The 19,313-nt window shown below is 35.2% G+C and overlaps 1 protein-coding gene across 1 annotated transcript in view; it reads right to left on the bottom strand.

Moving 5' to 3' along the window:
* The window catches only part of RSRC1 (arginine and serine rich coiled-coil 1), a 251,919-nt gene that overhangs the window by 138,695 nt on the left and 93,911 nt on the right, over positions 1 to 19,313 (bottom strand). Inside the window, exon 4 of the mRNA XM_032594683.1 lies at positions 4,255 to 4,428. Coding sequence (XP_032450574.1) covers positions 4,255 to 4,428 — 174 coding nt within the window. The remainder of the gene's footprint in view (positions 1 to 4,254; positions 4,429 to 19,313) is intronic.

Here is a 19,313-nt window from a genome sequence, read left to right as displayed (position 1 = left end):
AAGAGAGAGGGAGGGAGAAAAGAAGGAATCGATCTTTTACTAATGACAGATTTCTGACCTGATCAGAGAAAAATAAGGCACAGAAAATTCTTTCAGTTCTCTTTAGGTATTTTCTAGGGCAGTTTGAGCTATAGCATTAATTACTTAATCTCATTATATTCTCATCATCAGTGATTATGGATTACCAAGAAGTGAAGACAATGTACTCTGAAGAGGCAAGTTGCTGTTGTCAGTAAACTTGAATTAGAAGCCTACCTCTGTCATTTACTAGCTCTGTGATCACAAGTTTTCATCTATATGAAGGATAATAAAAGTACCTATTTCATGAGGTTATTATTGAAAACTAAGTAAGATAACGCATGTCAATTGCTTAGCAAAATTCCTGATACTTAGAAAATATATTTAAAATGCTAGAGACTTAGGGGAGCCTGGGTGCCTCAGTGGGTTAAGCAACCGACTTTGGCTCAGGTCGTGATCTCATGGTTTGTGGATTCGAGCCCCCATTGGGCTGACAGCTCAGAGCCCGAACCCTGCTTCAGATTCTGTGTCTCTGTCTCTCTCTACCCTTCCCCCACTCGTGCTCTCTCTCTCTCAAAAGAAATAAATAAACGTTAAAAAAAATTGTTTTAAGGTTAGACACTTATTATGTCCACTGTAGATAAAGCCTTTTGTTCATACCTCAGATAGACCTGATCGTATCATTACCCTACTTGCAACTTCATTGGCTTCTCACTGCCTTTAGAATTAACTTCAGACTTGGGGCGCCTGGGTGGTTCAGTCAGTTGAGTGTCTGACTTCGGCTTGGGTCATGGTCTCGCAGTTCATGAGTTTGAGCCCCACATCAGGCTCATTACTGTCAGCACAGAGCTCGCTTTGGGTCCTCTGTCCCCCTCTTTCTGTCCCTCCCCCACTTGTGCTTTCTCTCTCTCTCTCTCAAAAATAAATAGACATTAAAAAATTTTAAAAAAATAATTAACTCCAAACTTAACATAACTTATAAGGTACTCCAATAATCATCTCTCACCATTATTCCTCTTCAACTCTAAACTAAGCCTCATTAGACTTTAGTTCCTCAAACATGCCATACCCCCCTGCTTGCCTGTCTTTCACAGGAAGTTCATTTTGCACATACATTCTTTCTCATCTCTGAGATGAGTGTATACATCTCTGGTGTATAAACACCACTTGTTCTGAGATATCTTCCCTCATATGCTAACTAGTCTGGATCAAGCAGCTTATTGTTCATGGAAATATCTTGCAACCACAATGTTGCAATGTTCATCCTCAAAACTGAGGATGAAAGCCAAGATGCTGAGACTGGCCTGTTGGAAGGGTAAAACGGCCCAGATCTGCTTACCTCTAAACTCTTTGTTATATTAGCAAGGTATGTGCTCATGGTTTAAGCCAGATGCTGACAAACTACAACCTGTGGGCCAAATCTAGCCAGTTGCCCATTTTTGTAAGCAAACTTTTATTGCAATACAGCTATATCATTCATTTAACATTATCTATGGGCTGCCTTCGTGTTAAAAGGACACGCTTCAGTAGTTGCAAAAGAGACATATGGCCTAAGAAGCCTAAGTTATTTGCCATCTAGCCCTTTACAAAAAATATGCTGTCCTTGGTTTAAGCTACTATTGGATAGGTTTTGTTACTATGACCAAAAGCATCCTAACCCATACAATGTTTCCATAACTTCCTAGTGAAACATCCATCTGATTTCACTGTAATTACTTATACATCTTCCCTTCTATCTATGCTTATTCTGCCATCTGCATGAACTCTCCAAGTAGGACTGGCCTACTATCATGTTCCTATTACCAACATACTACTTGACAAATAGAAGGCATGTAAATATTGTTGACTGAACAAGCAAACGAATTAATGAGTGTATATATCAAAAGCCAATCAATATTTATTAACAAGTAACATGTACATTAGGTACTCTAAATGATAAAAAAGAGATAAGATACATTCACTGCCCTGAATGGCTTTAAAAATCAGGTTTAGGAAATAAACATGTAAAAAAAAGAAAGATAAATTATTTCTGAAGCGAAGCAGGTACATCTGTACATATATAAACACTACCATATTAAATGTGTACACTGACCTAAAAAAATTCTGATTTTAGATTATACCAAAAGGTAAGAATTTGGTGTCCTCAACACTGACCAGGAGAGAAAATATCCCGATATAACACCACTGTATATTATGGTCCACTAAAACCATGGAAATTACTGAATCAAGCTACTCACAGCTTTTTAACATCAGTTCCCAGAGCCCTTCAACTGACACCTATTGTGGGTTTGTTTGTTTTTTTTTTTTAACATTTATTTATTTATTTTGAGAGAGAGCAAGGGGGAAGGGCAGAGAGAGAATCCAGTGCAGAGCTTGATGCGGGACTCAAACTCATGAACCGTGAGATCATGACCTGAGCTGCAGTTGGATGCTTAACTGACTGAGCCACCCAGGCACCCTGACACCTCTTGCTTTGACCTTGCTCATTACCTTTGTTGAGATTTAAAAAATAATGATGAATACAACATTATTACCTTGTAGATCTATCATCCAGAATTCAGTCCTTTGAACATAATGAACACTGAGTCTAACCTGTAAAGCTAGCTGACCCAGATCTTCAAGATTGATGTTAACCATATGAGAATCTTTCCTGAAACCACCCAACCTCCCTTTTTTATCCATGAACTCAATTTTCTTACCTTTAACATCCCCAAAATAATGCTTTACGTAATTTCAATTTTTACAACTGTATAATTATTCTGGTGAGGTGGAAAGCAAAAATTTAATGAGTAGTAAAAATCATATTCAGTCTTCTCATAGCCATGTACTACCTAAAGTGTAAACCAAAAGGAAAACAAAAAAAGAACAAGGAGCAAAGCAGTTCCTTAACTGACATAATTTATTCATCCTCAGTCAGTATCTTCCAGTCTTAGAAACCTATTCTGTGTCCTCCACATCTATCATCCTCCTGACTTTCTCCTTTTACCAACAGATTTCTCCCACATCCTCTCTGATCTTAATTACACTCTACCACTTGAGCTAACACAGCCTTCCTAGCCTTATGGCCAGATATCCAGCCCTATCTCCTCTCCTATAATATTCAACAACCCTTAAAACTAGAAAAAGACAGAAGTTAGAATTTTGCAGGAGCACAACTGGTCTATGTGCATTCATGGTTGTGAGGTGATCAGGAAAAAGAAAGTCACATAATAATGTTATCCTCTTCCAAAATCCACCACAAATTTATCATTTCAAGGAATCTGGCAGGTTTAAATAATATCACTAAATCTGAAAATAAGAAATTAACAGACAACTGTGAAAAAGGATGAGATGAGTTCCACATTCTTTAATAAACTTAATTCCTCACAGAATCAAGATCTCAAGGAACTACATTCAAGACCCTGAAAAGTTCTTTAACACTGAAAACTGATCCATAAAGAAAAACATTTTTGTACTCAAGTATCACAGTGAATATACATGGGGCGTAGAAAGACTCACAAAGGGGGATAAATTCCAAGATGTTCTACTTCATATAATAAAAGACCCCAATGTCAGTTTTGAATAAAATAAGAAACTATAATTTATACTATCAACCAAGATTTTCTTTCATTTTAACATCTTCTAATAAATAGTTATGAATGGATTCTAACCTCCAAATGTACAAAGCTGGAATAACTGGTTAATACCAACTCTGGAAAAAATAAATTCTGGGCCTCACACACATACACTCATTCTAATAAACACACACCTTAACAGTGACCAAGTCCCATTCTACATTGAAAGAGGCCTAACCAATAGTAACATGGTTATTAACATGGTTCTTTCCCTTTGTTTTACCTTTACCCTTTTCTCCTAACAGCTTTACAATAAATTAATAGACATTTTTAATCATGAGCTAGTCTTTAAATTTTAAATTCATATTCATGATAAGGAAATTGAATATAGAACTCTCCTAAAGAATTATGTAAATTTTCCTTTATTGACATACTAAGCTTTGATAGTGCCATTTATTTTGTGCTTCTAAAGCTTGTTATGTTAAGTATTAAATGAAAAAAAGGAATACAAAGGAAGAACAGTAAAAATCTGAGATAACCATTTTGATTTTATCCTTTCTTCTTTATCTACAGTATTCTTCTATTTTATCCTTCTAAGAAAAACCTCAGAGAATGAAAATTCAGTTTGAATATTGCCATGGAATCACTGAGTCATCACTGCTTAAGATTTACTTCAACTTACCCACGTTTGATGTTGTGTAATTCCTTGTCCTTGCATTTATCCTTCTCTTTTTCTCTTTTCTCCTTATCTCTGCCTTTACGTCTTTCTCGATCCCGAGACCGACTACGGGTTCTTCGGTGACTGGACCTTTCACTGCTTCGACTATGAGAACGTGGACGAGGTCTTGACCTAGACCTATAATAAGTAGAGTTTATTACATTCATTTAGATTATATTTTATATTATAAAATACAAGTACTCTTTAAAACTATCTGAAAGAAAAGGATTTAGTTTTAACTATGGATTTAGTAACTAACTGTGTGAAGTAAGCATCTGTATAGGATTCTTTATGAGTAAGTACACTCAATTAAAACGACATGAGGGAGGGGTGTCTGGGTGGTTTGGTCGGTTAAGCAGGTTAAAGCATCTGATTCTTGATTTTGGCTCAGGACACAATTTCATAGCTCGTGGGATGGAGCCCCATGCTGATAGCACTGACCCTGCTTAGGATTCTCTCTCACTGCTGTTATTTAACATAGTGTTCGAAGTGCTAGCATCAGCAATCGACAACAAAAGGAAATCAAAGGCATCAAAATTGGCAAAAATGAAGTTAAGCTTTGACTTTTTGCAGATGACGTGATATTATACATAAAAAACCTGAAAGACTCCACCGAAAGTCTGCTAGAACTGATACATGAATTCAGCAAAGTCGCAGGATACAAAATCAATATACAGAAATCAGTTGCATTCTTATACACTAATAATGAAGCAACAGAAAGACAAATAAAGAAACTGATCCCATTCACAACTGCACCAAGAATCATAAAATACCTAGGAATAAACCTAACCAAAGATGTAAAAGATCTGTATGCTGAAAACTATAGAAAGCTTATGAAGGAAACTGAAGAAGATATAAAGAAATGGAAAAACATTCTGTGCTCATGGATTGGAAGAATAAATATTATTAAAATGTCAGTACTACCAAAGCAATCTACACATTCAGTGCAATCCCAATCAAAATTGCACCAGCATTCTTCTCGAAGCCAGCACAAGCAATCCTAAAATTTGTATGGAACCACAAAAGACCCCGAATAGCCAAAGTAATATTGAAGAAGACCAAAGCGGGAGGCATCACAATCCCAGACTTTAGCCTCTACTACAAAGCTGTAATCATCAAGACAGCATGGTATTGGCACAATGACAGACACATAGACCAATGGAATAGAATAGAGACTCCAGAATTGGACCCATAAAAGTATGGCCAACTAATCTTTGACAAAGCAGGAAAGAATATCCAATGGAAAAAAGAGTCTCTTTAACAAATGGTGCTGGGAGAACTGGACAGCAACATGCAGAAGAATGAAACTAGACCACTTTCTTACATCATTCACAAAAATAAACTCAAAATGGATAAAGGATCTGAATGTGAGACAGGAAACCATCAAAACCCTAGAGGAGAATGCAGGAAAAAACCTCTCTGACCTCAGCCGCAGCAAATTCTTACTTGACACATCCCCAAAGGCAAGGGAATTAAAAGCAAAAATGAACTATTGGGACCTCGTGAAGATAAAAAGCTTCTGCACTGCAAAGGAAACAATCAACAAAACTAAAAGGCAAACGACAGAATGGGAAAAGATATTTGCAAATGACATATCGGACAAAGGGCTAGTATCCAAAATCTATAAAGAACTCACCAAACTCCACACCCAAAAAACAAATAATCCAGTGAAGAAATGGGCAGAAGACATGAATAGACACTTCTCTAAAGAAGACATCCAGATGACCAACAGACACATGAAAAGATGCTCAATGTCACTCCTCACCAGGGAAATACAAATCAAAACCTCACGCCAATGAACAAATCAGGAGACTATAGATAGATGCTGGCGAGGATGTGGAGAAACGGGAACCCTCTTGCACTGTTGGTGGGAATGCAAACTGGTGCAGCCGCTCTGGAAAACAGTGTGGAGGTTCCTCAAAAACATTAAAAGTAGACCTACCCTGTGACCCAGCAGTAGCACTGCTAGGAATTTACCCAAGGGATACAGGAGTGCTGATGCATAGGGGCATTGGACCCCAATGTTTATAGCAGCACTTTCAACAATAGCCAAATTATGGAAAGAGCCTAAATGTCCATCAACTGACGAATGGATAAAGAAATTGTGGTTTATATACACAATGGAATACTACATGGCAATGAGAAAGAATGAAATATGGCCTTTGTAGCAACATGGATGGAACTGGAGAGTGTTATACTAAGTGAAATGAGTCATACAGAGAAAGACAGATACCATATGTTTTCACTCTTATGTGGATTCTGAGAAACTTAACAGAAGACCACAGGGGAGGGGAAGGGAAAAAAAAAAGGTTAGAGAGGGAGGGAGCCAAAACATAAGAGACTCTTAAAAACTGAGAACAAACTGAGGGTTGATGGGGGGTGCCCATGTAGGGCAGCTAAAACTCCAATAGAAAACTTTAGGATTTCCAGCCAGAAAAACCAATAGAAAGACTCAGGGCAACCATCGCAAAAGGAAAATGAAAGGGGAATCCTGAAAGACTGAGAGGAGGGAGCCACAAATTCTAGATGTATATACTCTACTCAAATCTTGGGCTAAACCCTACATTTTGCAAATGAGGGAACAACTCCAAATAGCTAAGGGTAAAAGAACTAAAAATTTCAAATGCCCCCAGAGAGACAGGATTTTTGCAATTTTAATTCAACTAAATTTCATGCTAAAACAAACAAGTAAACAAGAAATCAATATTTTTTGAAGAATATAGCAGAATCCAGACTTTTCAAAATATGACACTCACCATGTCCAGGATAAAATTACTAGATAATATAACAAAGCATGAAAAATGTGATCCAATCTGAAGAGAAAAGATAGTCAATAGAGATTAACCCTGAGATGAGCCAAATGTTAGCAATAGCACAAGGATTTTAAAAAAGCATAACTATGCTTGCAATAAATACAGAAATCTCAGCAGGAAAACTAGAAAATGAAAAAAAAAAGTAATTCTATAACTAAAATTCTATAACTAAAAAATATAATATCTGAAATTTAAATTATGCTGAATAAGATTAAAGTCTACTAATTAGTAATAACAGAGGAAAGAATCTGTATACCTGGAAATAAATCAATCAAAACTACCCAAACTTAAAGAACTAAGAGGAAAAAAAAAAAAAAAAAAAGACCGTCAATAAGAAAAACAGATCCTCCAGGATCTCCATGACAATATCCAAATGTCTAACATGGTTAAACACAGAAGGAGAGAAAATAATAAAATAAAGAACAATTTATTTTTGTGGTGGCTATAATATCCCCAAGTTTAGTGAAAAACAAGTTATCAGATCCTAGAAGCTTAGTGAACCCCAAGATAAATATAGATATCATGACTATTGATGAAACCAGTGAAAACCAAAAGTAAAGAGAAATCTTGAAAGTATTCAGAAAAAAAAACTGACACATTACATACAGGAAGGAGAGCAATGATAGTCGTTACTGCTGGCTTCTCATCAGATACAGTGGAGACCAGAAGACAGTAGAACAAAGTTCTTAGTTAACATAGTGAAAGAAAACAACATTCAAACCAGAATTTCATATTTAGCAACAACATGCCTCAAAAACTAAAAGTAAAATACAGACATTTTTGAGGTAACGGGAAGAATAAACCATAATCATAAATAGTAGATCTGTACTACAGTAACTTCTAAAATAAGTTCTTTGGGATGAAAAGAGTGATGACAGATGAAAACCTGGGATCTTTAGGAAGGAATGAAGACCATTGGAAATGGTAAATATATGGGGAAATATAAAAAACCACTTCCTTTATTTAAAATACATATATGTGCTTAAAGTAAAAATATACAATGTTTCACTGTAGAGTTTATAATGAAAGTAGATAGAATATATATCATCTCTATAAAAAAAACTATGCAGCAGGTAAATGGAGACCTGAGGTTTCTACATTTTGCATGAATGGTGAAATAGTAACTCTAAGTACACTGAAATGGTAAGGGCATCTATATAATCCTTAGAACAATCACTTAAAGAAATAAAAGAAGAAATGTAAATATGTACAGCTAAAAAGCCAAAATATGAGCTAAATAAGAATTCATTTTTTTAAAATGCTTACTTACTTATTTTGAGAGCAGAGAAAGGGCAGAGAGAGCCAGAAAGAAAGAATCTCAAGCAGACTCCACAATCAGCATGGACCCAACATGGGACTCAATCTCATGACCCTGGGATCACAACCAGGAGATCACAACCTGAGTGCCAATATGGAGTCCAACACTTAACTGACCAAGCCCCCAGGTGTCCCTAAACAAGAATTCTTAAAAATATTCATTATTCTAGGGGCGCCTGGGTGGCGCAGTCGGTTAAGCGTCCGACTTCAGCCAGGTCACGATCTCGCGCTCCGTGAGTTCGAGCCCCGCGTCAGGCTCTGGGCTGATGGCTCGGAGCCTGGAGCCTGTTTCCGATTCTGTGTCTCCCTCTCTCTCTGCCCCTCCCCCGTTCATGCTCTGTCTCTCTCTGTCCCAAAAATAAATAAACGTTGAAAAAAAAAAAATTTTTTTTTTAAAAAATATTCATTATTCTAAAAGGAGGCTGGAAAAGAAGTACAAAGAAACAAAAATCAGAGGGGCAAACATAAAATAAATATATATTATGAATATAAAATACATAAAATACATAAAAACATACATATAAAATACATAAAATAGAGATATATCAGATAGTAGACTTAATATATCAAATATATCAATATCAAATATGTATACCAAATATATCAATAAATACCTTAAATCCTAATAAATACTTTAAATAAAAAGAGATTGTCCAAATGAATCAAAAAGCATCACACAACTACATGCTGTCTACAAGATGTTTACTTTAAATATACAGATACAGGTTCAAAGTAAATGGCTAAAAACAGATATAGAGTAAAACCTTGGATTGCAAATAAGTTGTTCTGTGAGTGTTCCACAAGATAAGCAAACACTTCTAATAAATTTTAACTTGATAAACAAGCAATGTCTTGCAATACAAGTAGTACATGACACCCAAAGTCACGTGATCACAACTGAGCCAATGGTGGTTCTCTCTCTCTCTCTGCAGGGTTGTGTGTGATCGTCTCCCATGCTCAGATGCTTGGTCTCAGGCCACAGTGTTTGGCAGAAATCAGCGATTTTTCAGAACATTGGAACGTGCCCACAACTGGCACTAGGGTATTTTTTGTCACTTCAAAGCACCTATGGACAGTCCTTTGCTTTTCTGTACAAGAGTAAGCTTAGGAAGTCTTTACTACATTCTAGGTCAGGCTGCCTGCAGATACAGACCATTTCCTCTGCTGCCTTATTGCCAGTTACATTAAATACAGTATGTGACAAGAGTTTACTGTACTGTAGTCAACACCTGTGCCAGTGTATACAATGGCCCCCATGCAGAAAGGGTAAAAAGAAAGGTTGAATGCGTTGAAGGAGAAGATGATTATGGTGGAAGTAAGGAAGAAACACATCAAGAAGTACAAAAGAGGTATGCGAGTGGCCAAAATTGCAAGATTTTATAAGAAGTGCACGTCTGCATCTTGTCTGCAGAGGAGGAGGAGAAGGTGGAGGAATCCGTCACTTCAAATGAGATTAAAGTGATGTGTAAAATGTGGGAAACAGTACAAAATTTTGTAGAAAAGCATGACCTGAATAAGGCTGTAGCAGTGCGAGTAATGAATCTGTTTAACAACAATGCAACATCACATTTCCACGAAATCCTCAAAAGGAGGAAAAAGCAAGTGTCACTGGATAGGTTTCTTGTTAAAGCTCCATGAAAAGAAAAGATTCCATTGAGCCAATATATAGCAGTGATTCCGTTAGTGATAGTGGAAGTCGTCCTACACAATAACCCTCCTCTCTCATCTCCTTCATACCAGCCACGAAGATTTTCAAAAGTAAATGCAGGTTAACTTGTTTATTTTTCTTTATATTTTGTATTTTCTCTTTATTTTGTATTATATTACAGTATCATAATCAGTTTTATACGAATATTTCTGGGTTGTGGAACAAATCATCTGTTTCCTTTTTCTTACGGGGAACTTTGCTTTGATATACAAGTGCTTTGGATTACAAGTATGTTTCCAGAATTATGGACACAAACCAAGGTTTTATTGTATCATGCAAACAGTAAGCACAGAAAAGCTGAAATGAATATGTTAATATCAGATAAACTTGAGAAACTAAGAGTATCACCAAAAAAAGAAAAGAAAAGGATACTTCATGATTATAGGATCAATTCATAAATAGAAACCATACAAAATATGTTTATCCAACCACAACAGATCTGGAGTTTAATAACAATAAAACATCTAGAAAAAAATAGACATTAAATACTCTTCTAAATAATTCATTGATCAAGTAAGAAATCACAAGAAAAATTAGAAAATATTTTTAACTGAATGACAATGAAAATACAACATAGGAGAATTTGTAAGATGAGTTAAAGCAATATTTAGAGGGAAACTTACAGTTTTAAGCGCTTATATTAGAAAAGAAGAAAGGTCTAAAATCAAATACCTAAGGTTTCATCTTAAGCCAGAAAAAAGAAGAGGAAAGTAAGTTCAAAGTAGGTAGAAGGAAAGAAACATTAAATAATGAGGAAAAATCAATAGAATAGGAAGCAATAAAGAAAAATAGCCAAAATCTGGTTCTCTGAGAATGTCAATATATTTGGTAAATCCCTAGCTAGACTAAGGTGAAAGAGAAGAGAGCAAACACAAATTATTTCCTCCAAATAATGTGGATGATAGACAGACTGCATAAATTAGTCCTGAGTATTTAGGACCTATGTAAGTCTTGAAGACAATTACATGGATTTCAGTAGTGGTAATGTCTTACCTCTTTCATCCCTAATTGGTTTACTCACTGAATGAAAAGCAGTATTATCCGAATACGGTCACAAACCTTTTTTAATATGTGATTTTGAGAAGTTACAATATTTATTGCTAGGGATGTCAACATGGGTTATTATCCTAATTTACAAAAATAAAATTTCTATCTCTTTAAGTTTAATTACTCCCTCTCTTAATTTTGACATGACTTTTTTTCCACATAAAGTTTTTTTTTTTTTTAAGTTTATTTATATTTTGAGAGAGAGAGAGAGGGTATGCACCTTCAGGGGATGGGGAGAGACAGAGGGAAGAAGAGGGAGAGACAAAGAGAATTCCAAGATCACAAGCAGGCTTCACACAGTCAGCACGGAGCCCAATGCAGGCCTCTAACTCATCAACTGTGAGATGGTGATCTGAGCCAAGGCGGGACACTTAACCAAATGAGCCATACAAGTGCCCTTCAACATGTTTTAATTTATCCTCATAATTTATTTCCCCCACAAAAGTTATTCATTTCTAATTAAATCTTCTATTATATGTGAATATATACAAATTTTAACATATTCTTCTAAAATTTTGAACAATAATCATATATAGTTTAAAGTTTTCTATTAAAAGAAAGTTATGATAATAAAAATGGAGGGGGGCCTTTTTTGTGACAGCCTCAATCACTATACATATACATTCTGCGTATATACACATAGAGTATATTATTTTAATTTGGTTCTACATCTTTCAGGAACAAAATATGATTCTTGCAATTACTTTTCACTCAACTAATAAAAATGTGGAGCAACAAAAATAAGTGAGTTAACATGAGTTTAAACTCTAACAACAAAACTAAGAGTTCTCTTTTTAAATGAATCTTTAATACAAGCCCATTTCTTACCGGTTTGCCCTTTTGTCAGAATACACAGCTTGACAAAAATGTGCAACCATTCACAGATAACAAATGAGGTATATTTGGGTGAAATCATGTTTTTTCACTGTATCTTATAAAAATAGATGTATCTGTCATTAAGATATTCAAACTTCTATAAGTATTAAGTTAAAAAATAAAGGATTCCTTACATAGTAGTGTCCTCGAACAAGTTATTTCCTCTGAGGGCATCTGTTTCCTTATCTACAAAAGGGGGATAATAACTACTTTCAGGGTTACCTAACTGAATTGTGAGATCGCAGACAAGTGATGTGAGAGCAGGCAGGCAATTAGAAAGATGTAACTGAGGGATGTGCTAATCTGAACAAAGGAGTAAAATCTGAATCAGAAGCATATTAAGTATGCTTCCCTCATACTAAAGCTAAACCAGTAAAGAACAGCATTCTGATTTTGACAGATCTTTAAAATCTTAAAGCTGGCTGGGGCACCTGGGTGGCTCAGTCGGTTAAGCGTCCGACTTCAGCTCAGGTCATGATCCACAGTTCGTGGGTTTGAGCCCCGCGTCTGGCTCTGTGCTGAGCCCCGCCCCCAGCTCACACTATGTCTCTTTCTCTCTCTCAAAAATAAATAAACGTTAAAAAAATAAAATCTTAAAGCTGGAATAAGGATTAATCAAGTTTCAATATATTTCTTTTATAAAGGAATGTAAAGAATAACAATCTTGGCCAATAACCCATATCTTCACAGAAAACCCACAGCAGCCAAATACACGATCTTCACAGATTTGCTATTAATAGAAAAACCATACCACCTATCATACAAAATTTTGAAGGATAAAAGGGTGATTTTTAATAGTCAAGACAGGCACTATAACATTAAGACAACATGTCTAAGTTGGTACTGTCCCAGAGAAACCAGAAAGCATGATCACTCTATCACCATCACAGCAAAGCTAGATACCACAATTAGAAGCCTTCCATATCAATTACTATCTGCCCACCCTCCCCATAGCACCTACTTTCCCAATCTCCATTCCTCCCAATGTACCCAATTCATAAAATAAACACAATTATCTCCAAATCATCCCATGGTTTTCCCTAACACAAAATCCCACTGTAGAAAACCTATGCCTGTCATTCTCCAAAACATCTTGCTCATTATTCACCATATGTCAATACATGCAACCCATGCCATTTTGGAATACTGTCCTATAAATATTACTGATGTGGCTCAAAGAACTATGATAGCAATAGCAGAACTATAAATTAAGCCATCCATGATGCCAAGTCTAAAGAAAATAGTAAGTTTTAAAATATCACAGTATACAATATAAACTACTGGATCTTTCTCTCCCTGTCTTAATGTTTGTTATGTTAATTCTCATATTGTAGGGCTCTTAATTTTGCTTATAGGCTACAAGAAGCAAAATATGACTCTGGAGAGAATACATGGAGAAAAGACAGTAAGTCCAAAAAATAGGCAAAATAACAGTATTAAAAGCTGTTAAAAAAGAACCACAAAATCAAACAAAGACTCAAAGTGAATTAAGCTGACTTCTTAGTTGTCATGAGAATTACTTTACATAATTTTGAGTAAAATGCACATCCCAGACATATGAACAACCCCATTTACTTTATTAAGTAACTTTAACTATGTATTTAAAGGATCTCCGTCAAGAAGAAAGTAACAGATCACAGTAAAGAGATTTCCTACCCTGACCAGAGAAACAAAAAGTTGAAGAAACTACACTAAAATTTAAGATGTTATTTGTCCTTCATTCCTTAAATAAATACCCTTCTGACAAATCACTCTAGAAGTCTCTAGAGCACCATAACTAAAATGGAGATATATTATAAGCAAAGAAACATTTGATAAAAAATGTGGCATTCTAGAACACACAATATATAAGCAATAAATGGACAGCAAGATGTCCTATTATACCAGATAAATGCTTTCAATATCTACAGAATAGGAACAATCACCATAACATCCCTACATAAAATGAATTACTGCCCTCAAAAACCAATTCGTCAAGTTTCTTAATTGGCTAATAAGTTCTCAACACATGTAATCAAAACAAATATCCTAATATTTTATCTTTCAAAAAAAATAACTACAATACTTCAAGTAGTCTCTTAAGTAGAGTTCTATAAATAAAGACTATATTTACCATAAAGTAAAACTGTACTTAAAATTAAATTTTAAAATTATACAGTGAATAAATTTACACGAATTCCATGTCAGGATGACGTTTTGAACATGGACATCTACTTTCAACCCCAACTGAAATCCAACTAAAACCTAACAACCAGGGGAATTTTTTAAAAGGATGCACACTCTAGGAAAGAAATATACTATGAAAAGGGAAGTGTCCACTGGTGGCTTGGTGGTGGAAAACAACTAGAAAACAAAATGCTGAAGCTCAGGGTTCCATAAAACATCAAAGGATCTGAAAATAAGCTTAGCTTTTCTCATAAAGTTCCCCATTCATTAGAGAAACTTCCATCTCCCTGTATTAATAACGTACAGTGCCACTCAAGAAACCTTATAAGTCACCTAAAACCTTCAGTCTATTCACAGAATTGCCTATTACTGCAGATCCAGGAAAATTCTGCGCCTTATCATGAACAACAACAAAAAGAATCTGACATCCATACAAAGCAACTGCAGTTGAACCTCGAACAACATGGGTTTTAACTGCGTGGATCCACTTATATGCAGATTTTTTTCAATAAATGCATTACAGTATTGTAAATGTATTTTCCCTTCCTTAGGACTTTCTTAATTAACTCTTTTCTCTAGCTTACTTTATCACATGAACATAAAACATAATACGTATAACATATAAAATATGTGTTAATCAGTTGTTTAGGTTATCAGTAAGGCTTCTGATTAAATTTCTAGGGAGTCAACAATTTTAAGTGGATTTCTGACTGAGTGGGGGATTGGCATCCCAAGAGTCAACTGTATAAAAAAAGAAACAAAGTGGGGTACCTTAGTGGCTCAGTTAAACAACCAATTCTTAATGATTTTGGCTGAGGTCCTGATCTCATGGTTCATGAGATCAAGTCCCGCATCGGATTCCACACTGATAATGCAGAGCCTGCTTGGGATTCTCTCACTCTGCCCCTTCCCCACTCGTGTTTTGTCTCTCTCTCTCTCTTTCTTTCTTTCTCAAATAATAAATAAACTTAAAAAAATAAAACAAAGTTAGAATTAAATTTTTCACGTGAAGCAGGTATACCCCATAAAAATACCCATGAAGCAGAGGAGACTATAACATAACACTCCAACATTAAATATAGCATAGAATAAGAGACACGGTGTTAGTGATAAAGATTCAAGAAAAAAAAAAGTTAAAAGATATAAAAGTAGCAAAAACAGTCAGAAAAAGTAAGAGAAATAAGGGGCAGATAATGAACATCCAACTTAACTGAGGCTACAGAAAAGAAAAAAAAAAAAGGGACAGAACTAACATTACAATATAATCCAAGAACACTTTTGGAACTAAAAGAATCTATATGTAGAAAGGGTCCACTGTGTATCTGGGGATATGGATAAACCACAGTCAACTCTTGAGATATATCCTGATGCAGTACTACATATTAACAATAAAGAAAAAAGAATACCCTGATCAAGTCACTAACAACAAAATAAAGTAACATGGGCATCAATCTTCTCAAATGCAAGATAAATAGCAAAACAATGGCTTTAATTTTCCTTAAGGAACTCAAGGGGGAAAAAGTGTGTTCACAATGTTACATCTCGTCAAATTATCCTTCAAGTATAAAGCTATAGAAAATAAGTGATAAAAGTACTAATTTATGTTAAATCTAGTAAGTCAAGAACATGCTACAATTTCTAGGTTAAGCACACTCAAAATAAATTAAAAGAATGTAAGCTAACAAGCTAACAGAGAAGAAATTGCAATAAAATTAAACCAAAGAAGGTAAGAAAAAAGGGGGGGGGGGAGAAAATGGACTGGAACAAATAAAACAAAGAAGAAGAGAGATTTAAATCCAAATATAACAGTAATCAATAAACATAAATAGACTAAATAATACAACTGAAAGAAAGATTCTCAGACTGAAAACAGCAAATTATAGACACCTTTCAAAGTGAATATATTAAATATAAAACAAAGAAAGTTAGAAAGTAAAAGTTTGGGAAAAATATCACACAAGCACTAATAAGAAAAAAATGGTAAGATTATATCAATATCAGTAGACTTCAAAGTAAAAAATATTGGTAGAAATAGAGACAACTCATGATGATGAGGTCACTCCAAAAAGAATATAAAACAATTCTGAACTTGCATATCTACAATCAGGATTTGTCTCTGAGTTCTGCCAATAACTGATAAATTGAGATGCTAAAAGGGAAAAAAGAAAAGGGAAGATATAAAAGATTAAAACAAATGGTAGTTAAATTCACCATTTAACTGCATTCCAAAACTGTGTAATATTCATTCTTATCATGTACATCTGTAGTATTTCCTAAAATAAACCTTATGATGTACCATAAATCTAATCTCAACACATTTCAAAAATGAAAGGTGTTCAGGGGGACCTGGCAGGCTTAGTTGGTAAAACATGCAACTCTTGATCTCAGGCTCATAAATTCAAGCTCCACATTAGGTACAGACATTACTTAAAAATAAAATCTTAAAAAAAAAACTGGGGCACTTGGGTGGCTCAGTCAGGTGAGCATCCAACTCTTGATTTCAGCTCAGGTCATGACCTCACGTTTGTGGAATCAAGCCCCACAGTGGGCTCCATGCTGAACATGGAGCCTGCTTAAGATTCTCTCCCTCTGCCCTTCTCCCCTGCTAGTGTTCATTCTCTCTAAAATAAAAAAATAATAAATTAAAATTAAAATTAAAATCAAATAAAAATTAGAAAATGAAAGGCATTCAGATTATACTGACTACAGTGAAATTAAGCAAGAAAGAAACAAAAAAAAACTAGAAAAACCTACAAATGTTTGGAAATTAAGTAATTTTTTCTATGCTACCCATGGGAAAGATGAAACCACAATAGATATTTTTTAAATATTTGAACCAAATAAAAACTAAAATTTGACATATCAAAAATACTATAGCTAAAGCACAGTAAAGATGAAAATGTACAGCATTAAAAACACATATCAGAAAATAATAAAAGGTAAAATAAATAATCTAAGCAGCCATCTCAAAGAGGGGGAAAAAAAACAGAAAATTATACTCAAAGAAGGTAAAGTAACAGAAATAAAAGTAAATATTAATGAGCCAAAGATAGTTGATTTTTTGAAAAGACTAATAAAGTTGATAAACTCTCAGTGGAAACAACCAAAAAATTAGAAAAATCACAAATAAAATAGTATTATAGTTAAATGACCTTTCACACACAGGGACGTTAAAGGCTATGAGAATAGCCGTTTCATCATAAACTAAAAAAGCAGACAAAATGTTTTAAACAACTATTTCAGACATTGAACAATAAGGCAGCACAAAACTGTGAATACCCAAGAAAAGGCAAACAAGGAAGGGAAACCTAGGACTGTCCCCAACTTACTGCCTTGAGGAAGTTTCCATGCCACAGAGCAAGGAGAGGGAACCCAAACAGAGCTTCCATAGACTTGTTGACTTAAGGAGACAGAGATAGATCTTCAAGGAGGCCAAGGTGGCTAGAATTTCCAAGGCATCAGAAGGAAGTTGGATGGGGTGCCTAGGTGGTTCAGTGGATTAAGCATCTGACTCTTGATTTCAACTCAGGTCGTGGTCTCCATCTCACAACTATCAGGTTCCATGCTAGTCTTCTTAAGATTCTCTCTGTCCCTGTCCCTCTGCCGCTCTCTCGCTCTCTCTCTCTTAAAAAAGAAGGAGGAGGAGTCAGAGAAGGAAGTTGGACAGAGAGAGAGGGATCCAGAAATCTGCCATGGGCTCCCCTAGATCTTCTGACAAGTTCTAACCTATAGATATGAGGTGAAATTCCACAGGACTGGGGAAAAGAACACTGGAAAGCAACAGAAATCCTGAATACCCTACAGGGGGAGAAATCATGTTCCACCAGCCACAGTGAAGACACTTTGTACATAAGGCATTGTAAAGAGTCAAGTATTGATAACAGAACTAAATAACCCATAAATAAAGGTACTCTAGACCCATTCTGAAGCTTAAAAAGCAAGCCTTGATATTGGCAAAACACCACCTAATGAAGTTAGATCATGGCTACATGAGGGTGTTCTATACTTCCGTTTCAATGGATGCTTAAAAATTTCCAATCAAAGGCTAAAAAAAAATTACTTGACATTTCATTTATAAGTCTGTTATTCAAAACTCACCATACAAATCACCACGGTTTTTCAATCCAATTCACATAAACCTATTAACACAAAGTACCTGATACCTTATACCAAAAGACTATTTCAAATACACACACCAACAATAATGCTATTTCTTTGGAAAAAACACACACATTCTGAGTTTTAACTAAGATAAAGTCAGTGGGTTAATATTCTTCAGCTTTGGTCACTAATGGACCCTACATCTGCCTTAGAAAAATGTATCTAGATCAGTACAGTTGCCAATTATTCTAAACTGCAGAATCAAGATCAACTGTCCTCACCAGGGGCTGAGGATCAAGCCTCTAGCTGTGGTAGATCAAATGATTGGAAACAGGGATTGCTTGTATATTACTGACACAGTAATTCCCTATTTATAGTGCCCCAACTGAAATGTTTCTTATCAAAATTCCGTATACATTTACCTGGCCCTATAACTCACATCAAGTTTTACAACTGACTTATCGGACTTCAAACCTAGTAAATAAAAATCGATAACAATCTCTCATTTACCATGATAGCTAATGCTCTAAAATATGTGTAATGATATACTTGCTTATTACACCTCTTATTTAGCAATGTTACAGGACATAAAATCTGTCCTTATTATTACTAAGTATTTTCTATGTGCTAAGAAGCATGCTGGCTATATTAATCTATTTTAACTTTTAATTCTACACAGTATTTAAACATATACTTGTTATCGCCCTCTCCTTTTGGATTTTTTCCTGCTTTGGGTGGAGGCAGGGTTGGAGTTTTTGGGTGTTTTGTTTTGTTTTTGGTCAGTTGGGTTGATTTGGCTTGTTTTTTTGCTTTGACAAAACTGAACTCTGAACTTTTCAGAGTTCACACAGACAATGTGTGATAGAGCTGAAATTTGAACCCAGGCTTCTCCACATCCTTTCAACTACAACACACTGCCAGTAATATCTGATTGCAGTATCATTTTCAAAAAAAACTCTATAAAACAGAAAATAAATATCTATGCAAAAACTCAT

The sequence above is a fragment of the Lynx canadensis genome, chromosome C2, assembly GCF_007474595.2.
Source record: "Lynx canadensis isolate LIC74 chromosome C2, mLynCan4.pri.v2, whole genome shotgun sequence".
NCBI classification, from domain to species: Eukaryota; Metazoa; Chordata; class Mammalia; order Carnivora; family Felidae; genus Lynx; species Lynx canadensis.
Note: the sequence above shows the minus strand (reverse complement) of the source record. Positions and strands in the feature narration are given on the sequence as shown.